Genomic DNA, 25,144 nt, shown 5'->3' with positions numbered 1-25,144 from the left:
TGATTGTCATTTCTTCTGTAAGATCTGCATTTATACATAACCTTGCGCGTTGTTCAGTATAAATTGCTTTTATCATTCTTATAAAGTTTTCCCCAAACTTTATTTTCTCCATTACTGCAAACATAAAGTCCTAATTCAAATTATCAAAAGCTTTCTCTGCGTCCACAAAGAATAATGCAACTTCCTTCTCTGGGTGTCTTTCATAGTATTCTACAATATTTACAACAGTTCTAATATTGTCTCTTATTTGCCTTTTAGGGAGAAAACCCGCTTGGTCTTCCTTTATAAAGTTTATTAGATATTGTTTAAGCCGTTCTGCTAAGATTCTTGTGTATAACTTATAATCATTGTTTAATAATGAGATTGGTCTATAGTTCTTTACATTAGTGACATCTCTATCTTCCTTTAGAATCAACGAAATTACTGCTTCCTTCCATGTTTTTGGTATTTTCCCATTCATTCTTATCACATTCATTAATTCAGTATAAGGCAGCTTCATATGTTAGGGGAGGGACAATGGCTCAGTGGTAGAGCATCTGCTTGGTAAGCAGAAGGTCCCAGGTTCAATCCCTGGCATCTCCAAAAAGGGTCCAGGCAAGTAGGCATGAAAAACCTCAGCTTGAGACCCTGGAGAGCCGCTGCCAGTCTGAGTAGACAATACTGACTTCGATGGACCAAGGGTCTGATTCAGTATAAGGCAGCTTCATATGTTCATATGTTCAAATAGTTTAGCATAATTTTTTAAAAAATTCTCTATTCCTTCTTGATCTACCATCTCTCTTCCATCAGCCACAATTTTATTAATAATTTTACTTTCTCTCTTTTTCTTCAATTGCCAGGCCAAATATTTCCCAGGTTTATTCACTCCCTCGAAAGATTTTTGTTTTAATTTTTTTCAAATTCCACTCCAATTCTTTATTTAACAGATGTCTCATTTGTGCTTGCAATATTGTAATCTCCCTTATAATTTTCTTTTTTCCTGGCCTTTTCCTTAGTTCACCTTTTTTCTTAATTTCATTTTGAATGTCCAACATCTGTTTATCTTTTGCTCTCTTGTCTTTATTATTCAATGTTATTAGTAATCCTCTCATTGCTGCCTTGTGGGCATCCCATACCATCTGAAATTAGGTATCCTCTCTGTCATTTACTTGGAAGTACACTTTGGTTTCATTTTCTAGAGATGTCACTATTTCTTTATTTTGTAGTAAATCTTCATTTAATCTCCATCTTCTTGACTTTTTTGACAGTTTTGTAATCCACATTATTGGGTTATGATCAGCTCCTATTTTAGGTAATATCTCTATTTTCTATGTTATAAGTCCCAAATCTTTAGTGCCCCACAACATGTAAATTCTAGAGAAAGAGCTATGTCTAGCTGAAAAGAAGGTATAATCCCGCACTTCAGGATTAAACTTCCTCCATATATCTTCCAAACTCTCCTGTTTAACCATTTCAATAAAATTTGGCAATTTCCCTTCTTTATCATTTTTTTTCATCCCAGATCTATCTATCGTATTCTGAATTGTTCCATTAAAGCCCCCCATCAATAAAATTTGCTCATAGGACACTTAATCAAGATGTGTAATGTTTTTAAAGAAAATGTCTTTAGCACCATTTGGAGCATAAAGTCCCAACAACAACATTTTTTTGGCATTCAAAGTAATTTATACCGCTATATATCTTCCATCATTATCTTTAAATACCAATTTCGGGTCTAATTCTTGTTTAAGAACATAAGAGAAGCCATGTTGGATCAGGCCAATGGCCCATCCAGTCCAACACTCTGTATCACACAGTGGCCAAATACACACACACACACACACTGTGGCTAATAGCCACTGATGGACCTCTGCTCCATATTTTTATCTAACCCCCTCTTGAAGCTGGCTATGCTTGTAGCCGCCACCACCTCCTGTGACAGTGAATTCCACATATTAATCACCCTTTGGGTGAAGAAGTACCTCCTTTTATCCGTTCTAACCCAACTTGAACGGTTATGCCCACGAGTTCTTGTATTGTGAGAAAGGGAGAAAAGTACTTCTTTCTCTACCTTCTCCATCCCATGCATAATCTTGTAAGCCTCTATCATGTCACCCTGCAGTCGACGTTTCTCCAAGCTAAAGAGCCCCAAGCCTTTTAACCTTACTTCATAGGGAAAGGGTTCCAAACCTATAATCATTCTAGTTGCCCTTTTCTGGACTTTCTCCAATGCTATAATATACTTTTTGAGGTGCGGTGACCAGAATTGCACACAGTATTCCAAATGAGACCGCACTATCAATTTATACAGGGGCATTATGATACTGGCTGATTTGTTTTCAATTCCCTTCCTAATAATACCCAGCATGGCGTTGGCCTTTTTTATTTCAATCGCACACTGTCTTGACATTTTCAGTGAGTTATCTACCACGACCCCAAGATTTCTCTCTTGGTCAATTTCTGCCAGTTCACACCCCCATCAACTTGTATTTGCAGCTGGGATTCTTGGCCCCAGTGTGCATTCCTTTGCACTTGGCCACATTGAACCTCATCTGCCACATTGATGCCCGCTCACCCAGCCTCAACAGATCCCTTTGGAGTTCCTCACAATCCTCTCTGGTTCTTACCATCCTGAACAATTTAGTGACATCTGCAAACTTGGCCACTTCACTGCTTACTCTCAACTCCAAATCATTTATGAACAAGTTTAAGAGCATGGGACCCAGTACTGAGCCCTGCGGCACTCCACTGCTTACCGTCCTCCACTGCGAAGACTGCCCATTTATACTCACTCTCTGTTTCCTATTAATTAGCCAGTTTTTGATCCACAAGAGGACCTGTCCTTTTACTCCATGACTCTTGAGCTTACTAAGGAGCCTTTGATGAGGAACTTTATCAAAAGCTTTCTGGAAGTCATGGTAAACAATATCTATCGGGTCTCCTTTGTCCACATGTTTGTTCACCGCCTCAAAGAAATGTAACAGGTTAGTGAGGCAAGATCTTCCCTTACAGAACGCATTCTGAGTCTTCCTCAATAACTTGTGTTCATCAATGTGCCTACTCATTCTGTCCTTGATAATGGTTTCTACCAACTTTCCTGATATTGAAGTCAGACTGACTGGCCTGTAGTTACCCAGATCTCCTCTGGAACCCTTTCTAAAGATGGGGGTGACATTTGCTAATATAAATATAATATAACAAATATTAATATAAAAGACTACTCCTCTCTTCTGTTCAGCCAATGTAAAAAATTCTAGTCCCAATTGTTTATTCCATAGAAATTTATAATCCTTTTGTCTAATATGCACTTCTTGTAAACAAACTATATTACATTTTTGTTTTTTTATCCAATGAAAAGTTGCCTTTCTTTTTTGTGGTGAATTTAGTCCATTTACATATCAATTTGTAATCCATCATGGTGCAAATTCTGTATTTTCTTCATAAAATTTACGCAGTTCCTGTGTATTTGTGATTGTAATCCTTTTCTCTTGAAGTTCAAAGCTCAAACCTTCAGATATTATCCATCTATATCTCATTCCATTGTCACATAGTTTTTCTGTCAATTTTTTATATGCCTTTCTGTCAGTTAGCACTTGTCTTGGCAGTTCTTTCATAATTCTTTCTCTACTGCCTCCCACTGTTTTTATTCATGATCTTTCCCACCATTTCTTTTGTCATAAATCTTATGACCACATCTCTTTGCAGATTGTTCTTTTTTGCATAGAGTGAATTTACTCTATACATATAGTCATACATATTTCTATTCCCTTCAGGATCTTCCTCCAAAAATTCTGCAATTATTTTTATTATGTATTCTTTCAGGTCTGATTCTTCATCTTCAGGTACACCTCTCAGACGGATCTGAGTTTCCATCAGTTTGCAGTCATGAGTTGTCACTTTTTCTTGTAATTTTAACAAGGTAGAGTCATGTGTTTTCACTCTCTCTTCCACTTCTTGTACTTTCTTTGTTATTACCACAGTGTCATTTCTGAGATTCTCTATTTCTTTTTTTAATTCTTTCTTTGTATCCTCGATATCCTTTCTTATTTCTTTTTTAGAGGCAGTTATCATTTCTTTTACCCCCTTCATTATTCTGGCTTCCATTGAATCTAATTGAGCTTGCATTTTCTCTATTGAAGCAGACCTAGCACGAATTTGTTTCGGGTCTGACATGTAAAAAAAAATCAAAAATTTTGATCTCACCAGATTAAATTTGAACCATCAGGTTTGATAAAGTGAAGCTTGCCCTTTCCAATGCACCCAATTTTGCTGTCCTCTGAGCTTTCCAGGCTCAGATATTAATGCTTAAAGTTTTTATTTCTCCCAATATTGTGGTCACAACTTTTGCTTCACTTTAATTTTTTTTTCTTTTTTCCCTTTTACTAGTTCAAATCTTCTTATCTACTATCCAACAGTAGTAATCTTTTAATTGTCAAATCTGTTAACTCCACCAATTTTTAATGTCCCAATCACTTTAAAAACTATGTTAAAACTTAGTCCTCCCAACAACAATGGCCACCGATGTTTCTCTCTGGTATTATAATTCTAGAGTAGGCTGTTTACTTTGTTGACTTCCTTCTTCCTCCTCCAATACTTCCTGCTTTTTTTGCCTTCAAATCTCGTTTCACTGGTAGAGAAATCTCACGATATCTGACTTATTTCCTGTGTTGACTGTGAACGCTGCAGATCTGTGAAGATGGGGCTGCCTCCTCAACCACAGACTAAACAATAAATTCCTTTCTTCTTTTAACACTGTCTTTTAAGTTTACAAAGTTCAAATTTAGCCCCTTATCTTCTTCTCCTTTCAGACTTTCAGTATTTCCAACTCCCACCTTTTACTTTTGTTTTGTTTAACTTTAATTAGTCCCGGAATGAAGAGATAGCAATCAGTACCTTTCTTCCGTAGTTTATCCAAATCAACACCAGTCCTTTGTAGATTAGATGTTTAAAATTGTAAAAGAAGGTTTGGATCCTGTCGAGCTTATGCCAAATTGATGACTCTGGAAACTTCTGCAGACGATGAATATGCAACTTCTCTCCGAAGATCCCTCAGCCTGTATAGCCTTGGTCAAACACACACACATGTAGCTTTTAAAAAAAAAACTCAGGAACACAGTTCCAGCTGGCTTGGCATCAGGGGGTGAAGAAAGAAAGAAAGAAAGAAAGAAAGAAAGAAAGAAAGAAAGAAAGAAAGAAAGAAAGAAAGAAAGAAAGAAAGAAAGAAAGAAAGAAAGAAAGAAAGAAAGAAAGAAAGAGAAAGACTATTTTGTATTGGCAAAACCATTACATTTATTGAAGCTTCTTGGTCAACTGTGACACAAATTATATTTAAAATCTAAATATTTATATGCTTAAAAGCATATAAAAATGTGAAAATAAGATATGTCTGCTGTGTTGTAAAAAATCATTACATTTTAAAATGCTGAGATCTCTTACTCGTGTATACCTGAGTAGAAATGAAAATATGTCACTCTGAGCTTCTCAAAAGAAGAGGAAGATGCAAAAGTGAATTCTCCAAAGAGAGAAAAATGCAATTAAATCATTCAGAGAATATACCAGACATTAAACAAATTCTTAAAGAAATACAGCTGAATAGTGCACATTAATCCCTGTGGCTTCTGCTCTTGGTGGCCTGAAGAAAATTAAAATATGTGTAGCTGAATGTGGAGGATTGTCTCCCAGGATATTACCAAGAAGTATTTTTTCTATGTTTAATTGGAAATCAAATAAAGAAATGTAATTGACAGCAAAATTTTATTTTTCTAAAAATAGCAATACAAAAGGAAAATACAATAAATATAACTCATTTAATGAGACCATCATTGCATATTTATTTGATAAATAACACACCTTTGCTTTCACCATGTATTTGAAACCTTGTAGAGGTCCATGAGGAAGGAACACTGTGTTTGATTTTCAGAAGAATCAATGAAAATGTACTTTAAATGGAAGATTAAGTTTCTAGAGACTTATTAATGTTAAGGTTTATTCCTAATGTAGCCATGCATCTCTATTAAGAGTATGTGTCCTGATGATTTTCTGGTTTACTCAGTAGCAAGTGGTTTTATTGTGGTTTTATTAAAGTTTTTATTTGTGGTTTTATTGAAGGTACTCTGCATTTTCGCTACATTGGGAATAGAATTAAGGCTTTCAGTCAAACAGAATTCATGTTTGTTTTCATGTTCAGTTGTCCATTCTCATTGACATTCCATCAATAGAAATTCATTTTACAAGAGGTTGCTTTAAAAATGAATGGTTTTTCATTTTAGCAGTAGTGAATATGTTACTGTGCTGAATATTTTGTACTTGTTTAATGCAATATAAGACAGGGCACACAGCTCCAAAAAGCAGATGGGGAGAACCACCAGGAGAAAGGTAACATCTGCTATGAAAACCTGGTAAGCTTCAAGTGCAATCAAAAGTCAGATTACTTATGACTAAGCCCATTGACTTCAATGATTTACGAGGGTGTAGCTCTGCCTAAAGAGCCTCATGGCACAGAGTAGTAAGCTGCAGTACTGCAGTCCAGAGCTCTGCTCATGACCTGAGTTCAATCCCATTGGAAGCTGGGTTCAGGCAACCAGCTCAAGGTTGACTTAGCCTTCCATCCTTCCAAGGTCAGTAAAATGAGTACCCAGCTTGCTGTGGGGAAAGTGTAGATGACTGGGGAAGGCAATGGCAAACCACCCTATAAAAAGTCTGCCATGAAAACGGCATGATGCAACGTCACCCCAGAGTTGGAAATGACTGGTGCTTGCACAGGGGACTACCTTTTCTTTTTTTAAAACTCTGCCTAAAATTGCATGGTTAACCTCAGAGTTGTCATAAGACATGCTGCTTTGTAAACAAACTGAGGAAAAAAGAAAAAGGTTACTTTCTATCTCCAGGTGTTTTATTTTTATTTGTCCTCACGATACACATGGGTAGGGTTGCCATGTCTGCATTGGAAAATACCTGGAGACTTTGGGGGTGGATCCATGAGAGGGTGGGTTTGAGTAGTGGATGGGTCTCAGCATGGATGAAATGCCATAGAGTCCACCCTTCAAAGCAGCCATTTTCTACAGGAGAGCTGATCTCTGCCAGCTGAAGATCAGTTGTAAAGGCAAGGGATCTCCAGGCCCCACCTTGGAAACCGCATTTCAGGTTTCATCTTGGAACGAGTTAGTAATGGAGGTTAAGAGGATAAGTCATTGAGACAGCATTGTAAGAGATTTGGAAAGTTAAAATTAAATACATTTGAGGTTAGTTATATTTGGGGTTATGAACTTGATTTACGGGTAACTTATGGTGATTTGCAAAATATTAGAAGCAATATGGAAATATGTTGTGTTGTAATTAGCAGTGATTTGCAGAATATTAGAAGAAACATAGAAGTATGTTGTAATTATTAGATGAACTTGATTTATGGGTAACCAGTTGGGAATTTGAAGTAATGATTTTCCAAATAATAGAGTTATTAATGTAAATTTTAAAAAAAAAATTGCAGAAGCTGGGAAAAAGCTGTAGAGCGAAACAGGACATTAAACCAGTTTTGCCCATTGTGGTGTGTGTACAGGTTGAATATTTGATGTGATTTCACTTAATGTGGATTTATGAAAGTAAAATTCAACTAATATTGGAGAAGTGAGATTATTTCGACCAAGAAAGTGGATATATGTCTTTAAGAGGCGTGCAACATGGAGCCTTCGAGTTTTTGCCAGTTTCACTTTCATGTGACTCTTGTTGGTGGTTGCCCACCTGAAGACTGGCAACCTTATGACATGAAGCTGCCTTATACTGAATCACACCTCTGATCCATCAAAGTCAGCATTGTCTACATAGACTGGCAGTGGCTCTCCAGGGTCTCAGGCAGAGGTCTTCATCTTCTATCTTCGGTGCAGCTGCACATTGGGACTGCACCTGCACAGGCCAGCCACAGAATATTTTTAAAATAACAAAAGGGAGGTATCTGGATCCTTCCGGAGCTGACACAGTGGTTTTCCCATTCAAGCCATCACTTGCTCTGAGGGCAGACGCCCCCTTCCTTTTTTGCCACTGTATGAATAGAAGCATTCCAGTGATCTCTGTCCTTCCCTTGCCTCTTTTTAGTAGATCTTTGATGCTTCATTCTTCCTTTCCTCAGCTGAGTTCTTTAGCAAGTTGAGATGACTTTCCATCAGTCTACCCTGTGTATTTGTTCCTTCTGCTATTGCTTGTGGTGCCCAGTTACGCTACCAAGGTACTTTTCAAGAAGTGTATGAAGTGTGGGACCAAGATGACTCACAGTGATGAACACGAGCTTTGCCTCATATGTCTTGGTGAGTCCCATAATGTAAGTGCCTGTGCCATTTGCCAGCACTTCACACCCAAGGCATGCTCCAGTAGGACTTTTTTCCTGAAGGCCATGCTTTGGGAAAAGGCCGTCAACTTTGGTCCTGCCTAAGCCTTTTCCTAGCTCAGAACCTCCTTTCTTGGACTGGTCAACCCAATCAGGTCCTGTAATAGAGCCCTGTTCCAGGCCACCATCTGATTGGCTCTGGCTGTTCTGACCAGTAAGAAGACTCCCAATCCACCCAAGAGAACTGCTTCTCTACCATCTGCCTCAGAGTTCAGATGTCCTCAGTCTCCATCTCTGGCCTCGTCAGTGTCCCTTCTGTTTCCATTCTGAACCAGTCACCAAGAAACTTAAAAAACATAAACATAAAAAGAAGACTGACTCTGGTCCCCTGACAGATCTCTTTCAGAAGAACAGTTGAGCATCGTAGTGGGTCAGCTGGTATGACTGGACCGGGCTCCTTTTTCTTGTCATTAGGCTTCTGTCCCAATGCCATCCTTATTGTATATCTCCAGAGTACTTATGACAGTTGTCTGGTCACCACTCCCAATCTCTAGATTCAAGGCATGACCTGAGCAACATCAGACATGCTGAAGCCTATTTCACTTTTTTACCACTCATATTCTCCTTTTATGAGCCAGATGAGGATATGGTATGGCATTGTGTTATAGCTCTGGAGGGCTTGGCAAACCTGACAGCCGCAATTTGGCAGAAATCAGCCTCCACTCTGGCCACCACTCATAAGATAGAAAATTTATATAAAGACAAGCAAAATTCATGTGAATTCTTGACTATCCATTTACCTCCTTCCTTTTTAGTTTACAAGGACATGCAGGTGTGTCAGAGCACTGGCCAACACCTGTCTCCTGCAGCTATAGAAAGCCAACATTTGGATTCTTTGGGGCAAAAATTTTATTTGTCTGCAGCCCTCAACTTTCAAGTGGTGAATTATCAAGTAATTATGGATTTCCTTTGGGAAAAGCCTATCACAGTATTTGGATAAACTACCTGAAGAACCTAGATCACTGGCTAAGCTTATCCAGTCAGAAGCAGTCAGACTTTCCATACAGGAAATCAATGCAGGTAGGCATTCTGCTGATGTTTTGGCCAGGTCCATGGTCCCTGTGGAGATCCTAATGAGACACTACTGGCAGTGTACAACCACCCTCCCACTGAAGACATGCTGTAGAGTCAAAGACTTTCACTTTGAAAAGTCAGCCTTTTTTCCCTCATGCTACTGATGAGTTCTTGTCAACAGTGAAGAAAATAATCAAACAGCAAAGTCCCTGGTATGTTCTCTTTAGCCCCTGCTCCTCAGCAGTGTTTCATTTAGAGGCAGCATGGATTTACTACTCCTTTCTAAAAGGAACAGGGAAACTAGCAAGTGCAGGCACCTTATTTGTATCCTCTGCATCCATACCAGTCTTCCCAATTTGCTAGGAGGAAAAGTATTCCAAAATCTAGGTCAGCAAGCCACCAAACTTTCCAGAGGCAGCAACCACTAAAATTCTTTGTCCCAGTTTTTACAGATGCCTCAAGTTTTAGGGGAAAGTCAGCTCAAATTTTATGACGCATGGCATTCCACATGCTCTGATATTTAGGTTTTGTCCATAGATAGTAGTGGATATACGTTGGAGCTTGTCTCCTTCTCTCCATGCTCTCCCACTTTCACAGTAGTCAATGATCCATACCCAGTGTTTCACCTTCAGCTTGAGAAGCTCTTTCAGAAAGGGGCAGTGGAGAAGGTCCCTGGGGGCCTAAAGTCACATGGTTTCCATTTGATTTTTTTTTCTTGTCAACAAAAAAGGGTGGAGGCTGTAGGCCAATCTTTGACTTGGGAGAGTTAAACTAGTTTCTGAGGATTTCAAAGTTTAAAATTGTATCTCTGTCATTTGTCATTGAGTTTCTTTCTCCTTATTCCTGATTCACCATCCCAGACCTCAAGGTCATGTGCTTTCACATAGCCTTTCACCCTTCACATAGAAAGTACCTCCATTTTCATCAGGGGTTGGAGGTGTTCCAATACATAGACCTCCTCTTTGGTCTTGCCACAGCTCCCAGAGTCTACTAACTGTATGGCAGTGGTTGTAGCCCCACCTTTATACTAAGGGCTGTACCATATTCCCTTACCTAGACAATTGGCTCATTGTGGTGCTTACCCAAGATCTCTTGAGAGCACATATTGAGATGGTTGTTTTTACCTGTTCCCAATTAGGTTTAGTGGTCAACTTGGATAAATCTGTTAGAACATTCCTGTCAAGTCCAGCTCATTGAAGCCTCTCTGTACTCTGTAAGAGCAAAAGCCTTCCTATCCCTGGACCAAAGTAGGCAAAGGGTGTGACCATCAGTCGGACCTAAAATCTTATGGATATATAAAATCCAGGAAAAGGGAGCAGAATTCCTGTTTAATCATCCTAAGCCCAACTCCCTAGTGGTCACATCGTCGTCCAAAGGCAAGCATTGTGCATCCTCTCCTCCTGACAAAGAGGGAAAGAAGATAGACGCATTTTGGTAGGAAATTCTACGCCACTGCGTCCTTGGGAATCAAGTCGACCAACTATCTTGCTTGCTTTGGTCGTTATCAGTTTGCTCTATGGGATCAGGTATCTACCATTCTCCATCATCTTCTGGAAGAACATCGCCGTTCCCTGCAGAAGATCCAGAAGGAGGGCATGTTAGTAGCAAAGCAGCAGCTCAACTCCTCAAAGCATGCAGCTGATACCTTTGGCAAAACATTGTCATCTGCTGTCACCCTCCGTAGACATGCATGGCTTAGGTCTACCACTTTTAATCATGATACGAGGTCTGCCATTGAGGACCTTCTGTTTGACGGTTCAGGCCTATTGCATTCATCAACTGATACCATCTTACAGGACCTTGATAAAAGCATAGAGGCTTCCCGTACTTTGAGTGCTTCTTCCTCCACGCGTTCCTTCCAGCAGAAGCCATACTCTTGTCCGTGGTCCCGCAGATCTCAGAGCCATTGCTCCCTGGATCAACCCTGGTAGAACAGATACCATTCTCAACAGGGAAAGTCGTTCCCAGCGAAACAGAAATTTCATGGTCAATTTCGACAATCCCGTGCAAAATAACCTGCCAACCCCAAGCAGAGTTTTTTACTCCCCCATTATTGCCCTACCGGACTTTCCTGCACTCACTGCTGCCCCTGGAGGCACTTGGTTATCTCCTTTTTTCCATGCCTGGGAAAATATCACAACGGACTCCTGGGTTCTTACAATTATTGCTCAAGGGTACGCGATCGAGTTCCAAGAGTCACCACCCATCCCACATGTCATCGTCACACCACCCTCACAGGCCCTAAAGACCAAAGTCCAATCTCTTCTGGAGAAGGGGGCTATCGAACCTGTTCCTCAAGCTCTTCACAGGCTCTTCCCATTATTTCATTATTTCATTGTTCCAAAGAAGGATGGGGGCCTTCGGCCTATTATGGACCTCCGGGGCTTGAACACTTGTATCGCTTACAAAAAGTTCAGAATGACTACCTTGTTCCAAATCCTTCAGTTGTTGGAGGAGAACTCTTGGATGGCTACCATCGACCTCAAGGACGCGTATTTCCATCTGTCCATACGTCAGGGGCATCATCAATTCCTCCATTTTGCAGTGGGTGGAGACCAATACCAATATACCGCTCTAACGTTTGGTCTGTCCACAGCCCCCAGGGTTTTTACCAAGGGCATGGTAGTCGTGGCAGCTCATCTCCACCTCTTAGGGATTACTGTTTTCCCTTATATAGACAATTGGCTGTTGGTGACCAGCTCCAGCTCCCAGTTGTCGCAGCACATCCAAATGACGTTACAGACACTAGCATCGCTGGGCCTCTGCGTGAATCTCCCAAAATCCAGTCTGGTTCCCTGACAGAGTCCCTTTCATCGGGGCCTTTATCGACTCCACTGTCTGCAGAGCATTCCTCCCGGGTGCGAGGCACAGACTTTATCAGCTATGGCAAGCAGCATCGGGGCTTCAGAAAGAGTCTCTGCCCATTCCGTTCAGAGGTTATTGGGGCTCATGGCAGCTACGACTGCGGTTATATCTCTGGCAAAGCTGCATATGAGACCTCTCCAGCTATGGTTTCTCAGAGTGTCCCAACCATCTCGTCACCCGCCCACTCGCATGCTCATGCTGCCACAATCATTCAGAAACTCCTTCATCTGGTGGGGGAATCTTCCCAATCTGCCAGAAGGTTCTCTTTTTCGTCTTCCTCCTCCTACAGAGACGTTAACAACCAATGCCTCCCTCTTGGGCTGGGGAGCCCACCTCAGAGGCCTAACTGTGGGAGCCACCTAGGACTCGCTACAATGGGCCAATCACATCAGTTATCTAGAACTAACAGCAATTTGGTTTGCTCTTCAGTCTTTCCTCCCTCTAGAGAGAGGAAAATCCATCTCGATACTGATGGACAATACAACTGCTATGGCATATCTCAATCATCAGGGAGACACAGTATCACGGAGGCTGTGTCACCTTGCCATAGACATTTGGCTCTGGTGTCTGGATCAGGGGATATCACTTCTCGCGATTCACATTCCAGGAACCTTGAATGTCCAGGCAGATTATTTAAGTGGAGGGGAGCGCAGTTACACGAGTGGGAGTTGAACCCAGTTTATCGCCAAACTGTATTCCAACAATGGGGCCACCCAGAGATGGACGTCTTTGCCACACGTCACAATTGCAAATGTCATCGCTTTTGTGCTCAGGGGGGGTCTAGACCCTCTATCGGAGGGTGACAGCCTCCTTCTCGATTGGTCTCACGGTTTCCTGTTTATGTTCCCGCCCATCCCTCTGTTATCCAGGGTACTGGTCAAGATAAAGAGGGAACAGCCCAGTTGCATTTTGATAGCTCCATGGTGGCCCCGACAGTTGTGGTTTCCGGTTCTCCTTTTTCTATCCTGCAGATGGGTTTATCATCTCCCAAAGGAGCCGGATCTCCTTTTCATCAACAGGGGATGGACGTACCATCACAATGTCCCTCACTTGAAACTGATGGCTTGGCTTAACGCTTAGCTTCTGTTTCTGATAGAATTGACTTTGTTTTGTTAAACAGCAGAAAGCCTTCCACAAGGAAGTCCTATAGCCTGAAATGGAAGAGTTTCCTTTCATTTGTTGTTTCTTCTCGGCTCTCTCTGGATCAGTCTAGGTTTCGCACAGTTTTTTCGTTTTTGTTACACTTGTTGGACTCTGGTCTATCATACTCCTCCATCAAGGTATACCTAGCATCGATTTCTGTGCATCACTCTCAAATTGAGGGCTATACGGTGTTTTCTCACCTAGAAACTAAGCGTTTCCTGAAGGGTCTTTTTCATTTACATCCACCGGGCCATCATGTTGTCCCTGCTTGGGATCTCTCTGTGGTTCTCAGTGGTCTTATGCATCGCCCCTTCGAACTGATGGCTTCATGTTCCCTTCACCTCCTTTCCTGGAAAGTGGCATTCCTGGTGGCGATCACATCCGCTAAGAGGGTTGGGGAGCTCTCAGCCTTCAGATCAGACCCTCCATTCCTGTGGTTTCATGATCAAGGGGTTGTCATTGCTCCAGACATTCGTTTTTTGCCCAAGGTGGTGTCGGAGTTCCATCTACATTCAGAGACTTTGTTACCGGCCTTTTTTCCTTCCCCACAGGGTCCGGAACAAAAAGCCCTGCATATGCTTGATGTTAAGCGCGCTTTGTTGTTCTACCTACACAGAACTAAGGAATTTTGTTTGACGTCTAGCCTGTTTGTGTGCTATTCCAGTCCATCTAAGGGAAAGCGAGTCTCCTCCCAAAGACTGTCGAAATGGAGACTATTAAGTTGGCATATTTACAAGTCAAACGCCCTTACCGGGACCTCCTAGAGCTCATTCTACACGTGCTATAGCTAAGTCCACTGCTTTCCTCAAGGGGGTGCCCCTTACCGACATCTGCAGAACAGCTTCGTGGGTGACTCTGATACCTTTGTGAAGCATTATGCCTTAGATGCATGTGTGACGGACCGCATTCATGTGGGGAGTGCAGTGCTTCAGGTAGCAGTCGTCTAGTGCCAGCTCCCTCCTCCAGGTAAGCTTTAGCTTGCTATTCTCCCAAGGGTGTGATGCACAGAGACCATGAAGAAGATAAACAAGTTGTTTACCTGTAACTGATGATCTTTGAGTGGTCATCTGTGCATTCACACCACCCGCCCTTCCTCCCCTCTGCTGGCAGTTCTTCAGAAGTTGATTGGAGTTGCTTCAGCGGTCAGAAGGAAACTGGCGGGATCTTGCTGCCCCGCCTACTGGGCATGTGCGGTTGTTGCCGTGGGCATGCCCAGTGGTCGGGATGCAAAGATCTATATTAGAGCCTTTCAGTACGGGTTAGAGCCAGCGGAGGTGCCTGGAGTCCCAAGGGTGTGAATGCACAGATGACCACTCGAGGATCATCAGTTACAGGTAAGCAACCTGTTTTTCTCTTCAGCTCCCACTGCAATAAGTTCAGTGAGGGACAGGTTCATGGAATATTAAGCCTTGGATTTGCAGGCCAGAAGGGATGTGAATGTGGGCAAAACAATCCTTCAGTCTCTATTCCAGTGCTGCCTCCTCTGGTGAGTGATTTGCTAATGGTCCCAACATGGAGCTGATCCAAAATTGAAAGATGAAAACAGAGTTCCACTTATCTGTAACTGTTGCTCATCAGCATCTTCTGTGCAAACACACATTCCCTCCCTCTTGCTCTACTGTGAGCTCTCACATAGTTTTTTTTCCGTTTTCTTACCATGTTTGGGGGGGGGGAGGTCTATGGTGGCTTTGCAGGAACTGAAGGAAGAGAGTGCCTGCCTCCAGATTACATGATGGCTTGGGCAGGAAAGCCATCAGGTTGGCTCCAGAAGGGGCAGGGTGTCCCCTTCTATTATTTTAAAACTGAAAAAAATTAATTTGCAGCCAACCTGTACAGGGCAATCCCAATGTATGTCTGTACAGAAGATGTCAATGAACTACTGTTACAGGTAAGTACAACTCTGTTTTTCACATTATCTGCTGCCTGGTGCTTTTATCTGGAGGTGCTGGGGATTGAATGTGGAACTGTCTGTGTGCCAAACAGATGCTCTTCCACTGAGCCACATCCTCTCCCCTCTCTGAGTCTCACTGAGACTCAAGATGAATTACACAGTATAAGTCAATATGATCAACCGAATGTGACATCTGATAAACATGTATTTTGAATCTTAGAAACAATGGCCAGCTGAGAGAGAATGTGCAGAGTGTCTGTCGTCTCCTGTGTTAAGTATAACGCTTATCTTCCCCTGTGTTTCTTTAAGGCATTTGAGTTTCTAGTGGAGGGAAAAAACATGGTAGGGATATTTATGTGGGGAAGGGCATACATTTATGCTGAAAGGAAAGTTGAGATTTCTGTGTTTCTGCTATCTCAATGCTGGTCAAAATACTATATCTCACATGAAATAGCAATCATGTCTTTTAAAAGGGTAGTATACAGAGAGGATCTGTGTCAGAAGCTATGGGCCATAAGTTGGTTGCTTCATTGGTCCTGAAACTGTATTTCAAATGTTCTGGAAGAGAAATGGAATATTATTCCAAGTATTTATCTTAATGTTGTGCTCAGTTAACAGATCTTTTGTGAAGCTGGCTATAGAGAGCTCTACTACTCTTAGAACTTCATGATACAGCTATCAGGCAACTGAGCTGCCTTTCAAGGTCTGGGATTCCTCAGTTTTGTCTGTCCTTGCTTTTGGCCATCTGTAACATCATAATTGTATGCTTTGAATATGAAACAGTCTTACCTCATGAGTTGAGACTCTTTGGATGACAATAAAAATGATAGATCAGTCCAATTAGTTTTGGATGAATTTTTGTGACAGTAACAAGATTTGGCAGTGAGGAAAATTCTAGTTAGTGGAGTATCAGTGCAATTCTGTGCAGAACTACTTTAGTCAGTGAGCTTGGACTGGAGTAACTCTGCATAGGATTGGATCATAGGGACCATAAATGCAAATACAAAAACAATTATTTAGTAGCTGCATGGTTTGTAAATAAAGTACAAGAGAAAACAAGCAGGACGGCTATGTACTAAGAAATACAGTGTCAGTAAGAAAGAAGGTACTGAAACATGACACCATGAAGGTATCGTTAATGAAAATGATGTTTCCATCTTTGAGGCAGAGTATAATGCTCAAGCACTGAAAGTCAGTTATTCTTTATCAAATAACATTTAAGGATCCAGAATATTAGAGAGTAGGACAAATAGCACATAACTATGAAAAATGAACAAAGTGTAAGTTGGCACTTGAGAACCTGGATAACCTTTGAAGTACTTTGTATGATACCTGCAGGTAAACAAGGAGTGTTTTCCTGTGTTTCATGAAGCAGGTTAGAACAAATGGTATTTGCATAACCCCTGTAGTGACAAAGGCACAGGAGAAAAACTAAATAAAAGGATAATAAAAGATGCAGACTAAGGAGGAGAACCAATAACACAGCAAAAGCTCACCAATAGTGCACGACAGGGTTTTTTAATTTTATTTTTAATTTAAGAAAAGCTCTAAGATAAAGGCAATGCAGTTTATTAAACCTATAGTATTTTTAAAAAATGTTATTCTGTATAATCCCTGCTGAAACAATTGGGAGTTGTTTCAAGGCAGGTATGATTAGGAGTAGATTGAAAGAAGTTTTGCAAGGTCCCGCAGGTTGGAGAAGTTTTAAAATGATGGAACGTGGCTGCCTCTGAATTCTCATGAGCACTTTTTTGTAGTCTGTTTGGGGATTCAACAGTAGGAAGCATCTGAGAGAAGAAGACACACCTGGTGTACACTGATATACATTCTCATCCCTAGCCACTGAAGCAGTTTGTATGCTACAATCCCATTCAACATGTTCAACAAGATTTTTGTTCTTTTCCTGTTACCATGGCACCCATAGATTTATAGCACAGACATCTTACTATAGCGTAGTATCTCATAGCAAAGGGGGGGGGGGAGAGAATACAATATACAACTGACCCCCCCCCCCCCAAAAAAAATAGATAGATAAAAAGGCTGAGGAAAAATTCTAAAGAATCCTGGTAGACAGGAATGTATAACAAAAAAGCCAATTTATTTGAAACAATATACTTTGGCTGTTACCTTTGTATGTATATTTGCTTCACACCAGTTGGCTCTTTTTGTTTTTACATATCCAGTGTCAGGACTTCTTTTGTTCTTCTGTCTTAGGTAGTCTTGACCCAGGTCTAGCAATGGAGAAAGTTATTTTTCTTCTAGTCAGGGCCAGTGCGTGGGAGTAGGCCAAGTAGGCGGCTGCCTAGGACGCCACCTGACCTAGGGGTGCCATGAGGCACCCCCTCTCCTCCCGCCTGACCACCAAGGTTTAGGAAGCCTCAGCAAAGTCGGGGGCGTGGCAGCGAGCATGCTCAGAGCCCGGCTCTGGGCATACCCACTGCCTTTCTGACTTAGCCAAAGCTTCCCAAAGTCGGGGGTGTGTGACGTCATCGGGGCATGCATGCCGGGCCTGCTTCTAGTTTATGTAGACCAGCATGTCAGTCAAATAGCTACATTGTTTGCATTGACCGCTATGAAAATATAGGCTGAAATTGTACTTGGGGCCTCATTTGTAGCAACCTGATTTGTATTTTCAGGTCAGGCTTTTTGCCCTTATTAATTTTCATCTATTTTGTTTTTATTGTTGTTTTCTCATTAATCCTATTTCATGTATTTTATTTTAACTCAAGATTGCAACTATTTGATTATATGCAATACAATTAATTACTACTACTATCAAAGATTTCAGGTTTTCACGGCTGGTAACATCATTAGGGTTTGTAGAATCTTTTGGGCTCAAGTGCCGTGTTCTACTGGAGAAAGTTTTCCTCCCAGACATTTCTGGCATCCTCAGTGGCATTGCTACTACTACTTAAAAGATTTTAAAAAGCAAGCATTTATGAGTAACATTTTTTCCCCCCCTTGGGCACCGTACCAATACTGAATCAAAAATGTTGAGGCGTACCTCTTGTCAAGATTAATGATGTGATATAGGAAAACTATATATCTGACTAGAGTCATCCTGAATAAAAGTAGACTAATAAAGTTGACTTTATCACTAATTTTGCAGTCTTTATATCCTTTTGCAATAATTTTCCTTGTCTTTGGGGGGATTGAGAACAAACAGATTCTGGATGTATGTGGGTTGTGCAAAGTTTTGTTACAGCTGCAGAGCACACAGATAACTGATGATACAGACTAGGAGGAGGCACTTTCATACTTACTGAATAATGCCCTTTCAATCTACTTTCAATGCACTTTGCAACTGGATTTTACTGGGTGATGTGGCAAAATCCACTTGCAAACAATTGCTAAAGAGCCTTGAAAGTGGATTGAAAATGCAGTGTATATGAAAGCATAGTAGATGGGAAAAAATGCATTCTTCTATATAAATAGTTCTTTCCACTATAACAAAATTTCTCTGTCTCCACAACCAGTGCAAACCCTGGAAAAAGTCTGGTAGCTGCCTGTATCATAAATTTAGGGATCTTTTGGGTGAGAAATGACTGAGAGGACCATGCAAATTTTAATTTACTTTAACATACACCAACATTTATTATTGAATAATTAATAGCATATGAGAAAAATAGGAAGACACACATCTTCCTACACAAATTACAAGAAAGTCACATAATTTGAAGAAAGTCCATTTGAAAAAAAAAATGACCCTGGACTTATCTGGGGACGCGTTTGCAGCATGTAGAAGGAGGCTGTCCTGCTGTCTTAGTGCCAGCAAAGCATGGCTTTGGGGAGGTGGTCCCATACCTAGGGTTGCCAAGTCCAACTCAAGAAATATCTGGGGACTTTGGGGGTGGAGCCAGGAGAGTTTTTTATGATGCCATATCCTGTGATGTCAATTCCTGGTCAAAGGTCAAGAACATAAGAACATAAGAGAAGCCATATTGGATCAGGCCAATGGCCCATCCAGTCCAATGCTCTGTGTCATGCAGTGGCTAAAAGCCACTGATGGACCTCTTCTCCATATTTTTATCTAACCCCCTCTTGAAGCTGGCTATGCTTGTAGCTGCCACCACCTCCTGTGATGTCACTTCCCCAGCTCCACCCCTTCAGATGATGTCACTTCCAGCACACTGCATCAAACTCTACCCCCACCTGGAGGTCACTTTCAGGGCACTTCGTCAAACCCATCTTTCCCTCTAAAGTAACTTCTTTAAAAGTTCAGATTTAAAAACACCAACCTATATTACCTTTCTACTTTAGAAATCCATGCTTTCTTCCCTGGTCCTTTCTGTGAGGTCACTTTCTCCTTCCAAATTTAAATCTCATTTTACATTGTTTTCTGTCCCTCAAATATTCAGCATCTTACTCTCCTCCATTTTATCCTCAAAAACCACCCTACGAGGTAGACTGTCCCCCAAAGCACCAAGAACATAGAGCATCTCTCCCCCATATGTAGTGTTCCATCTGTACTTTGTGACTAATAGCCTCTGATGGATCTCCATATGTTTATCCAATCCCCTCTTGAAGCTGTCTGTGCCTGTAGCTGCCACCACCTCCTGCAACAGTGCATTCACTCTTTGGGTGAAGAAGTACTTACTTTTATCTGTTCTATATACTGCTCATTAGTTTCATGGTGTGCCCCCAAGTATTTGTACTATGAGAAGGGGGGGTACTTCTTTCTGTACCTTCTCTATCCCACACATAATTTTGTAAACCTCTATCATGTCACCCCTCAGTCATTGTTTCTCCAAGCTAAAGATCCCTAACCCTCTTCATAGAGAAGATGGTTCCCTTCTCTTAATCATTTTAGTTGCCTTTTTCTGCAATTTTTTCAATGCTATATCTTTTTTGAGGTGTGATAACAAGAACTGTACACAATATTCCAAATGAGACCGCATAGAGTTATACAGGGGCATTATGATACTGGCTGATGTGTTTTCAATCCCCTTCTTAATAATCCCCATCATAGCATAGCATTTGCCTTTTTAAAATTTCATTTGCACACTGAGTCAACATCTTCAATGAGTTATCTACCACAACTCCAAGCAGGTGGATCTCCATAGGATTCCTCCAAAGGCTGCAGAACAGCCTGGGGATGGGGGCAGAATAACAGCCCTTCCCCTGCCCCAGCCATCCGCTTCTCCCGGGAGCAAGCAAGTCACAGCCTGCAAGGCAAGAGGTCCAGACTCCAATGTCACCTTAACACCAACAAAGTTTTATTACAGGCTAGAGTGTACATTTTCTCAGAGCAACACAGAGCTCAACCACTGCCAGGGCAGCTTCTCCCGGTGGCAACAGGAGGAGCTCTGGCTGCATTCCCCCCCTCCCCAATGATTCCTCCAAAGGCTGCAGAATTGTCCAAGGATGGGGGCAAAATTCCAACCCTCTCTCCCCCCAGCCATCTGCTTCTCAAGGAAACAAGCAAGTCAGAGCCTTAACACCAACAAAGTTTTATTACTGGTTGGAATGCACATTTTCTCAGCAACACAGAACTGATTGCTCAATCCCTGTCAGGGCAGCTTTTCCAGATGGCAACAGGAGGGGCTCTAGCTGCATCCCCCCCCCAAAAAAAAATGATTCCTCCAAAGGCTGCAGAATTGTCCAGGGATGGGGGGGGGCGGAAATTCCAAACCTCTCTCCCCCCAGCCATCTGCTTCTCAGGGAAGCAATCAAGTCAGAGCCTGCAAGGCAAGGAATCCAGATTCCTGTGCCACCTTAACACTAACAAAGTTTTATTACCAGCTGGAGTGCATGCTTTTTATCACAACACAGAGCTGATCCTCAACCCCTGCTAGGCAGCTTCTCCCGGTGGTAGTGGAAGAGGCCCTGTCTGTATCCTCCCCCCTCCAACTCCTCCAAAGGCTACAGAATGACCAAGGGATGGGGGAAAATGCACCCCTCACCCGACCAGCCATCTACTTCTCCAGGTATCTTACTTTCTCCAGGGGCCATCTCAGCTCAGGCTCCACAACCAGTCTTGACGATGCAGGTAATGGCAAGCAGCAAGTAGATTTCTTGTCCCACCAAATGAGGGCTTATAGACGGCTGCTGAGGAGGGCAGGGCAAGCCCAGCAGAACCCACTCCTCAGAGCCAGAAAGTGCCCACTGACCAGTCAGAGACCTATGAGCTAGCTGGGGGTGGTGCCCGAACCCGGCGGGAAAAATCAATGCTGCAGGCCAGCGCACCCTACAGGGAGCCAACTATGTGTTTTCTTAACACATGACTCCCTGGAGTTATGAGAGGAATCCTAGAGCGTCCCAGAAATGGCCACCATTTTCCTCCACTTCTGGATTTTTGGTGAGTGGGGGAGGGGCTTGCAAACCGGGGGATCCCCCGCCCCAAGCAGGGGATTGAGAAGTCTACCCATACCCCAGGCCAGCAACAGGCTCACCCAAGACAGGACACCCAAAGGAATGGAGTCTGGGGCAGGCCTGACATGCAGTTTTGTCACCAACTGACTCCACCCCATTCCCTAATTAACCACTCTATTGCTGGGGTCCTGACAGCATTTCCTCCTGCTCTCCATCCCATGTGTCCTTTTATTCTGTTGTTATGGGTTGCTGGCTCTTATGGCCGACCAGGTGGTGAGGAAACCACACAGCAGCTTGTGATCTCATGGCCTGCCACTCTATAGCAAGGCGGGCTGGGAAGATGGGGGTTATATCAGGATCACCCAGTGCTGGATCCATCCCCATGCTGTGCCAGTGCTCCTGCAACTGTATTCAGTAAAGCTTCAGCCTATTTTCCACAAATGGTGTGTGTGTTGGTGTTCTTCCTTGCCCCTGCTCCCTTTCCTTGCCCCTGAGTCTGCAGTCTTGTGATGCACAAGATCATTCTGTATGGGCAGAGACAATGTCTTAGTCTCTGCAAGAACAGATGACCAGGAAGGTACCGTATATACTCGAGTATAAGCCGACCCGAATATAAGCCGAGGCTTCTAATTTTACCCCAAAAATCTGGGAAAACTTATTGACTCGAGTATAAGCTGAGGGTGGGAAACGCAGCAGTTACTGGTAAACCTATGGTACCTTTCATATACCCTATACAGTGAATTGTTTTACTTCGTGGCTGGTGCTCCCGCGGCTCCCGCCTATGCACTCATCTCGAGTCCCCCTCCCTACTGGCCGCCTCACGCCCGCCAATAACTGTGGGCGCATCACATCCACTGTGATTGGCGGCGCTTGTTGTCACCATCTCCCTGCGGCTGTAGTAAAAAAGCTGGGCGGGCGGCTGATTACGCTTGAATCAGCCGCCTATATTACTGAATAGAGTGATCAGCCGCCCGCCCGCCTATATTACTGAATAGAGTGATCAGCCGCCTGCCCGCCTATATTACTGATTAGGGTAATCAGCCGCCCGTCCGCACAGCTATTTTACTACTTACCATAATCATTATTATAGCCGTGTGGGAGCTGATTAACCATCAATATAGGCATGCGGGCGGAATAGTGACTCGAGTATAAGCCGAGGAGGGGGGTTTTCTGCCCAAAATTTGGGCAGAAAAACTTGGCTTATACTCGAGTATATACGGTAATTGGCACAGTGACTGTGTCAGGTAGACCAGATACAATCCTCCAATCTGCTTCAAATTCTATGAGCTTTCTATAGGGTTTCGTCTTCACCTTTCCCTTAGATTGAACTATCATAATTTGGCTCACCATCTCATGTTGCCTTTAGCTCCACTCCATCTTATTAATTACCCAATTCCATCTTGTTAATTATCCCATTCTGTTATCTTTGCACTTCATTTGCCCCTCTTGCTGTTTATTCTCATTCACTAATGTTATTCCAGGCATTTTAGTGATTTTACATAATTTGTAATCTCCCACAGTTTTCAGCCTTTTGACCCTATTCTCGTTCCTATTTCATACATACTTCCTTCTGTTCCAACATCTCCTTTAGTGATATTCTAATTCACACTATATATATATATATATATATATATATATATATATATATATATATATATATATATATATATATATAAAATATACGCACACTGATTAGATGATGATGATGATGATAATAAATAAATAATTACCAGTTACAACTGATTTAGATAATCTCAGTTTCCTTCCCCTTTCCTTAGCATAAACCATCTGTTTTAGAGTAGCACTTAAATTTCTTTGTAAGAAAACATTTTTCTTGCAGCTGCTAGCATTTTCTCTGGTTTTAATAATGGGGTGACTCTATATTTTCATAGATGAAAATCCAGCATAATTGGAGAAGCCTGCCACCTTTTGACCTTCCCTCTGTTCTTAACCGATACTATAAATATTGTAATAATTGGATATAGTATGTATTTTACATTGCCTGCCATATATAAAATGTGAATTAACCTTTATGCCTTCCTACATTTTGTTGAAAATAATCACTACTTTTCTTTTTTTATGTCTGCATGCAAATAATTGAGATTTTCTGAATTCTTTTGGGCAAAATCTGGAAAGGCTAAGAAAAAAATTCTAAGGAAGGTGTTGTAATAGCTTTACATGTCATATTATAATTAACTGTAATTAGTTGCTTAACGGCTGCATTAATTCTTTTTATTTTCTTTCAAGTTATCTCATAAGGATGACAAACTATATTGTATCAGCAAAGTATAAAGACTAGAATTCTATCCATACATTGTATTAAAGAAATTTATTGCATTGTTATTGTAGTGGATTATGGCTAAAGAAATGTGTGGAGTGCTATAGCTCCAGTGTGATCTTTGTACTGTAATTTGTGCAGAACAGCAGGGGATGGAACTATGACGTAATAGTAACTACAACTCTCCTATAGATTAATACCTGGTCTCCAGTACTGAGTTTCCATGTAAAGAGTTATGGCATCATATAAGTAAATATGTGAATCCTCTCCTGTTAAAATAAATGTTCTATGTCAGCGTTTCCCATTTGCAGGGTCATGACCCAGCACCGGGCCACGGAAGCCTCAATACCGGGTCACAAGAAAAGCCAAAGCTAGCCCCACCCCCAGCAAAGCATGAGCTCTGCTATGCTTCCTTCCTTCCCCCATCTCTGTGTTGTGCAGAGAAAAGCTAGCCTTGAAGATTGACACAGGCTGCAAAGCCTGAGCTCCATTTTCCTTCCTTCCTTCCCCCGTCTCTGTGACACAATTCCTGTCTCCCAGCTCCACCCCCAAAGTCTCCTGGCTCCACCCCCAAAGTTTAATGGGCCATGAAGGAGATGTGTAAAAATAACCAGGACACAGGGGGGGAAAGTTTGGGAAACCCTGTTCTAGGTGGAGCACTAAAATGTCATTCTTGTTTGGGAAACTCAAATGTGGTTGTGTTTCTAAGAGCACATGATTTAGTATCTTTTCTGAGATAAGAAAGTCTTGGTCTGGTGAGTGTCAGATAGGGGACCTCCTTGGAACCCTAGATATGCTTCCTTGAGTTGCCTGAGGAAAAAAGGTGAGATTGAAAAAGAAGTATGTTCTAGTGAATTCTGAATCTTTTTACAGATAACTATTCAAATTAAACTGTGAATATGTTTTATAGAATATGATTCTATCCCATAGAAATGTAATTTTCTATTTTTATACTGATTTTTCAGAACTTTCATATGCTTGGATCTTTAATGAATACCCATCATTTGTGCAAGAAGACAGTCGGCGATTTGTGTCTCAGGAAACTGGGCATCTCTACATAGCCAAAGTAGAGCCTTCTGATGTAGGAAACTACACATGTGTTGTGACTAGTACTGTAACAAATACCAATGTTCGTGGTTCACCAACACCATTAGTGCTACGGACTGATGGTATGGATTTATTCTTACTTTGTATAGCAACTAGAAGTGATTATATTAAGTAAAAACCATGATCATATTCTGCACACATTTCAGAATAATCAGTCTGGTCATACATGATTTTGGAG

The 25,144-nt window shown here is 41.8% G+C and overlaps 1 protein-coding gene across 1 annotated transcript in view; it reads left to right on the top strand.

Moving 5' to 3' along the window:
• The window catches only part of LOC132572472 (contactin-3-like), a 367,650-nt gene that overhangs the window by 258,738 nt on the left and 83,768 nt on the right, over window positions 1-25,144 (top strand). The window contains exon 4 of the mRNA XM_060239563.1: window positions 24,825-25,028. Coding sequence (XP_060095546.1) covers window positions 24,825-25,028 — 204 coding nt within the window. The remainder of the gene's footprint in view (window positions 1-24,824; window positions 25,029-25,144) is intronic.

Source organism: Heteronotia binoei, chromosome 5, assembly GCF_032191835.1.
Source record: "Heteronotia binoei isolate CCM8104 ecotype False Entrance Well chromosome 5, APGP_CSIRO_Hbin_v1, whole genome shotgun sequence".
Lineage (NCBI taxonomy): Eukaryota > Metazoa > Chordata > Lepidosauria > Squamata > Gekkonidae > Heteronotia > Heteronotia binoei.
This window is presented reverse-complemented; position numbering and strand designations above follow the sequence as displayed.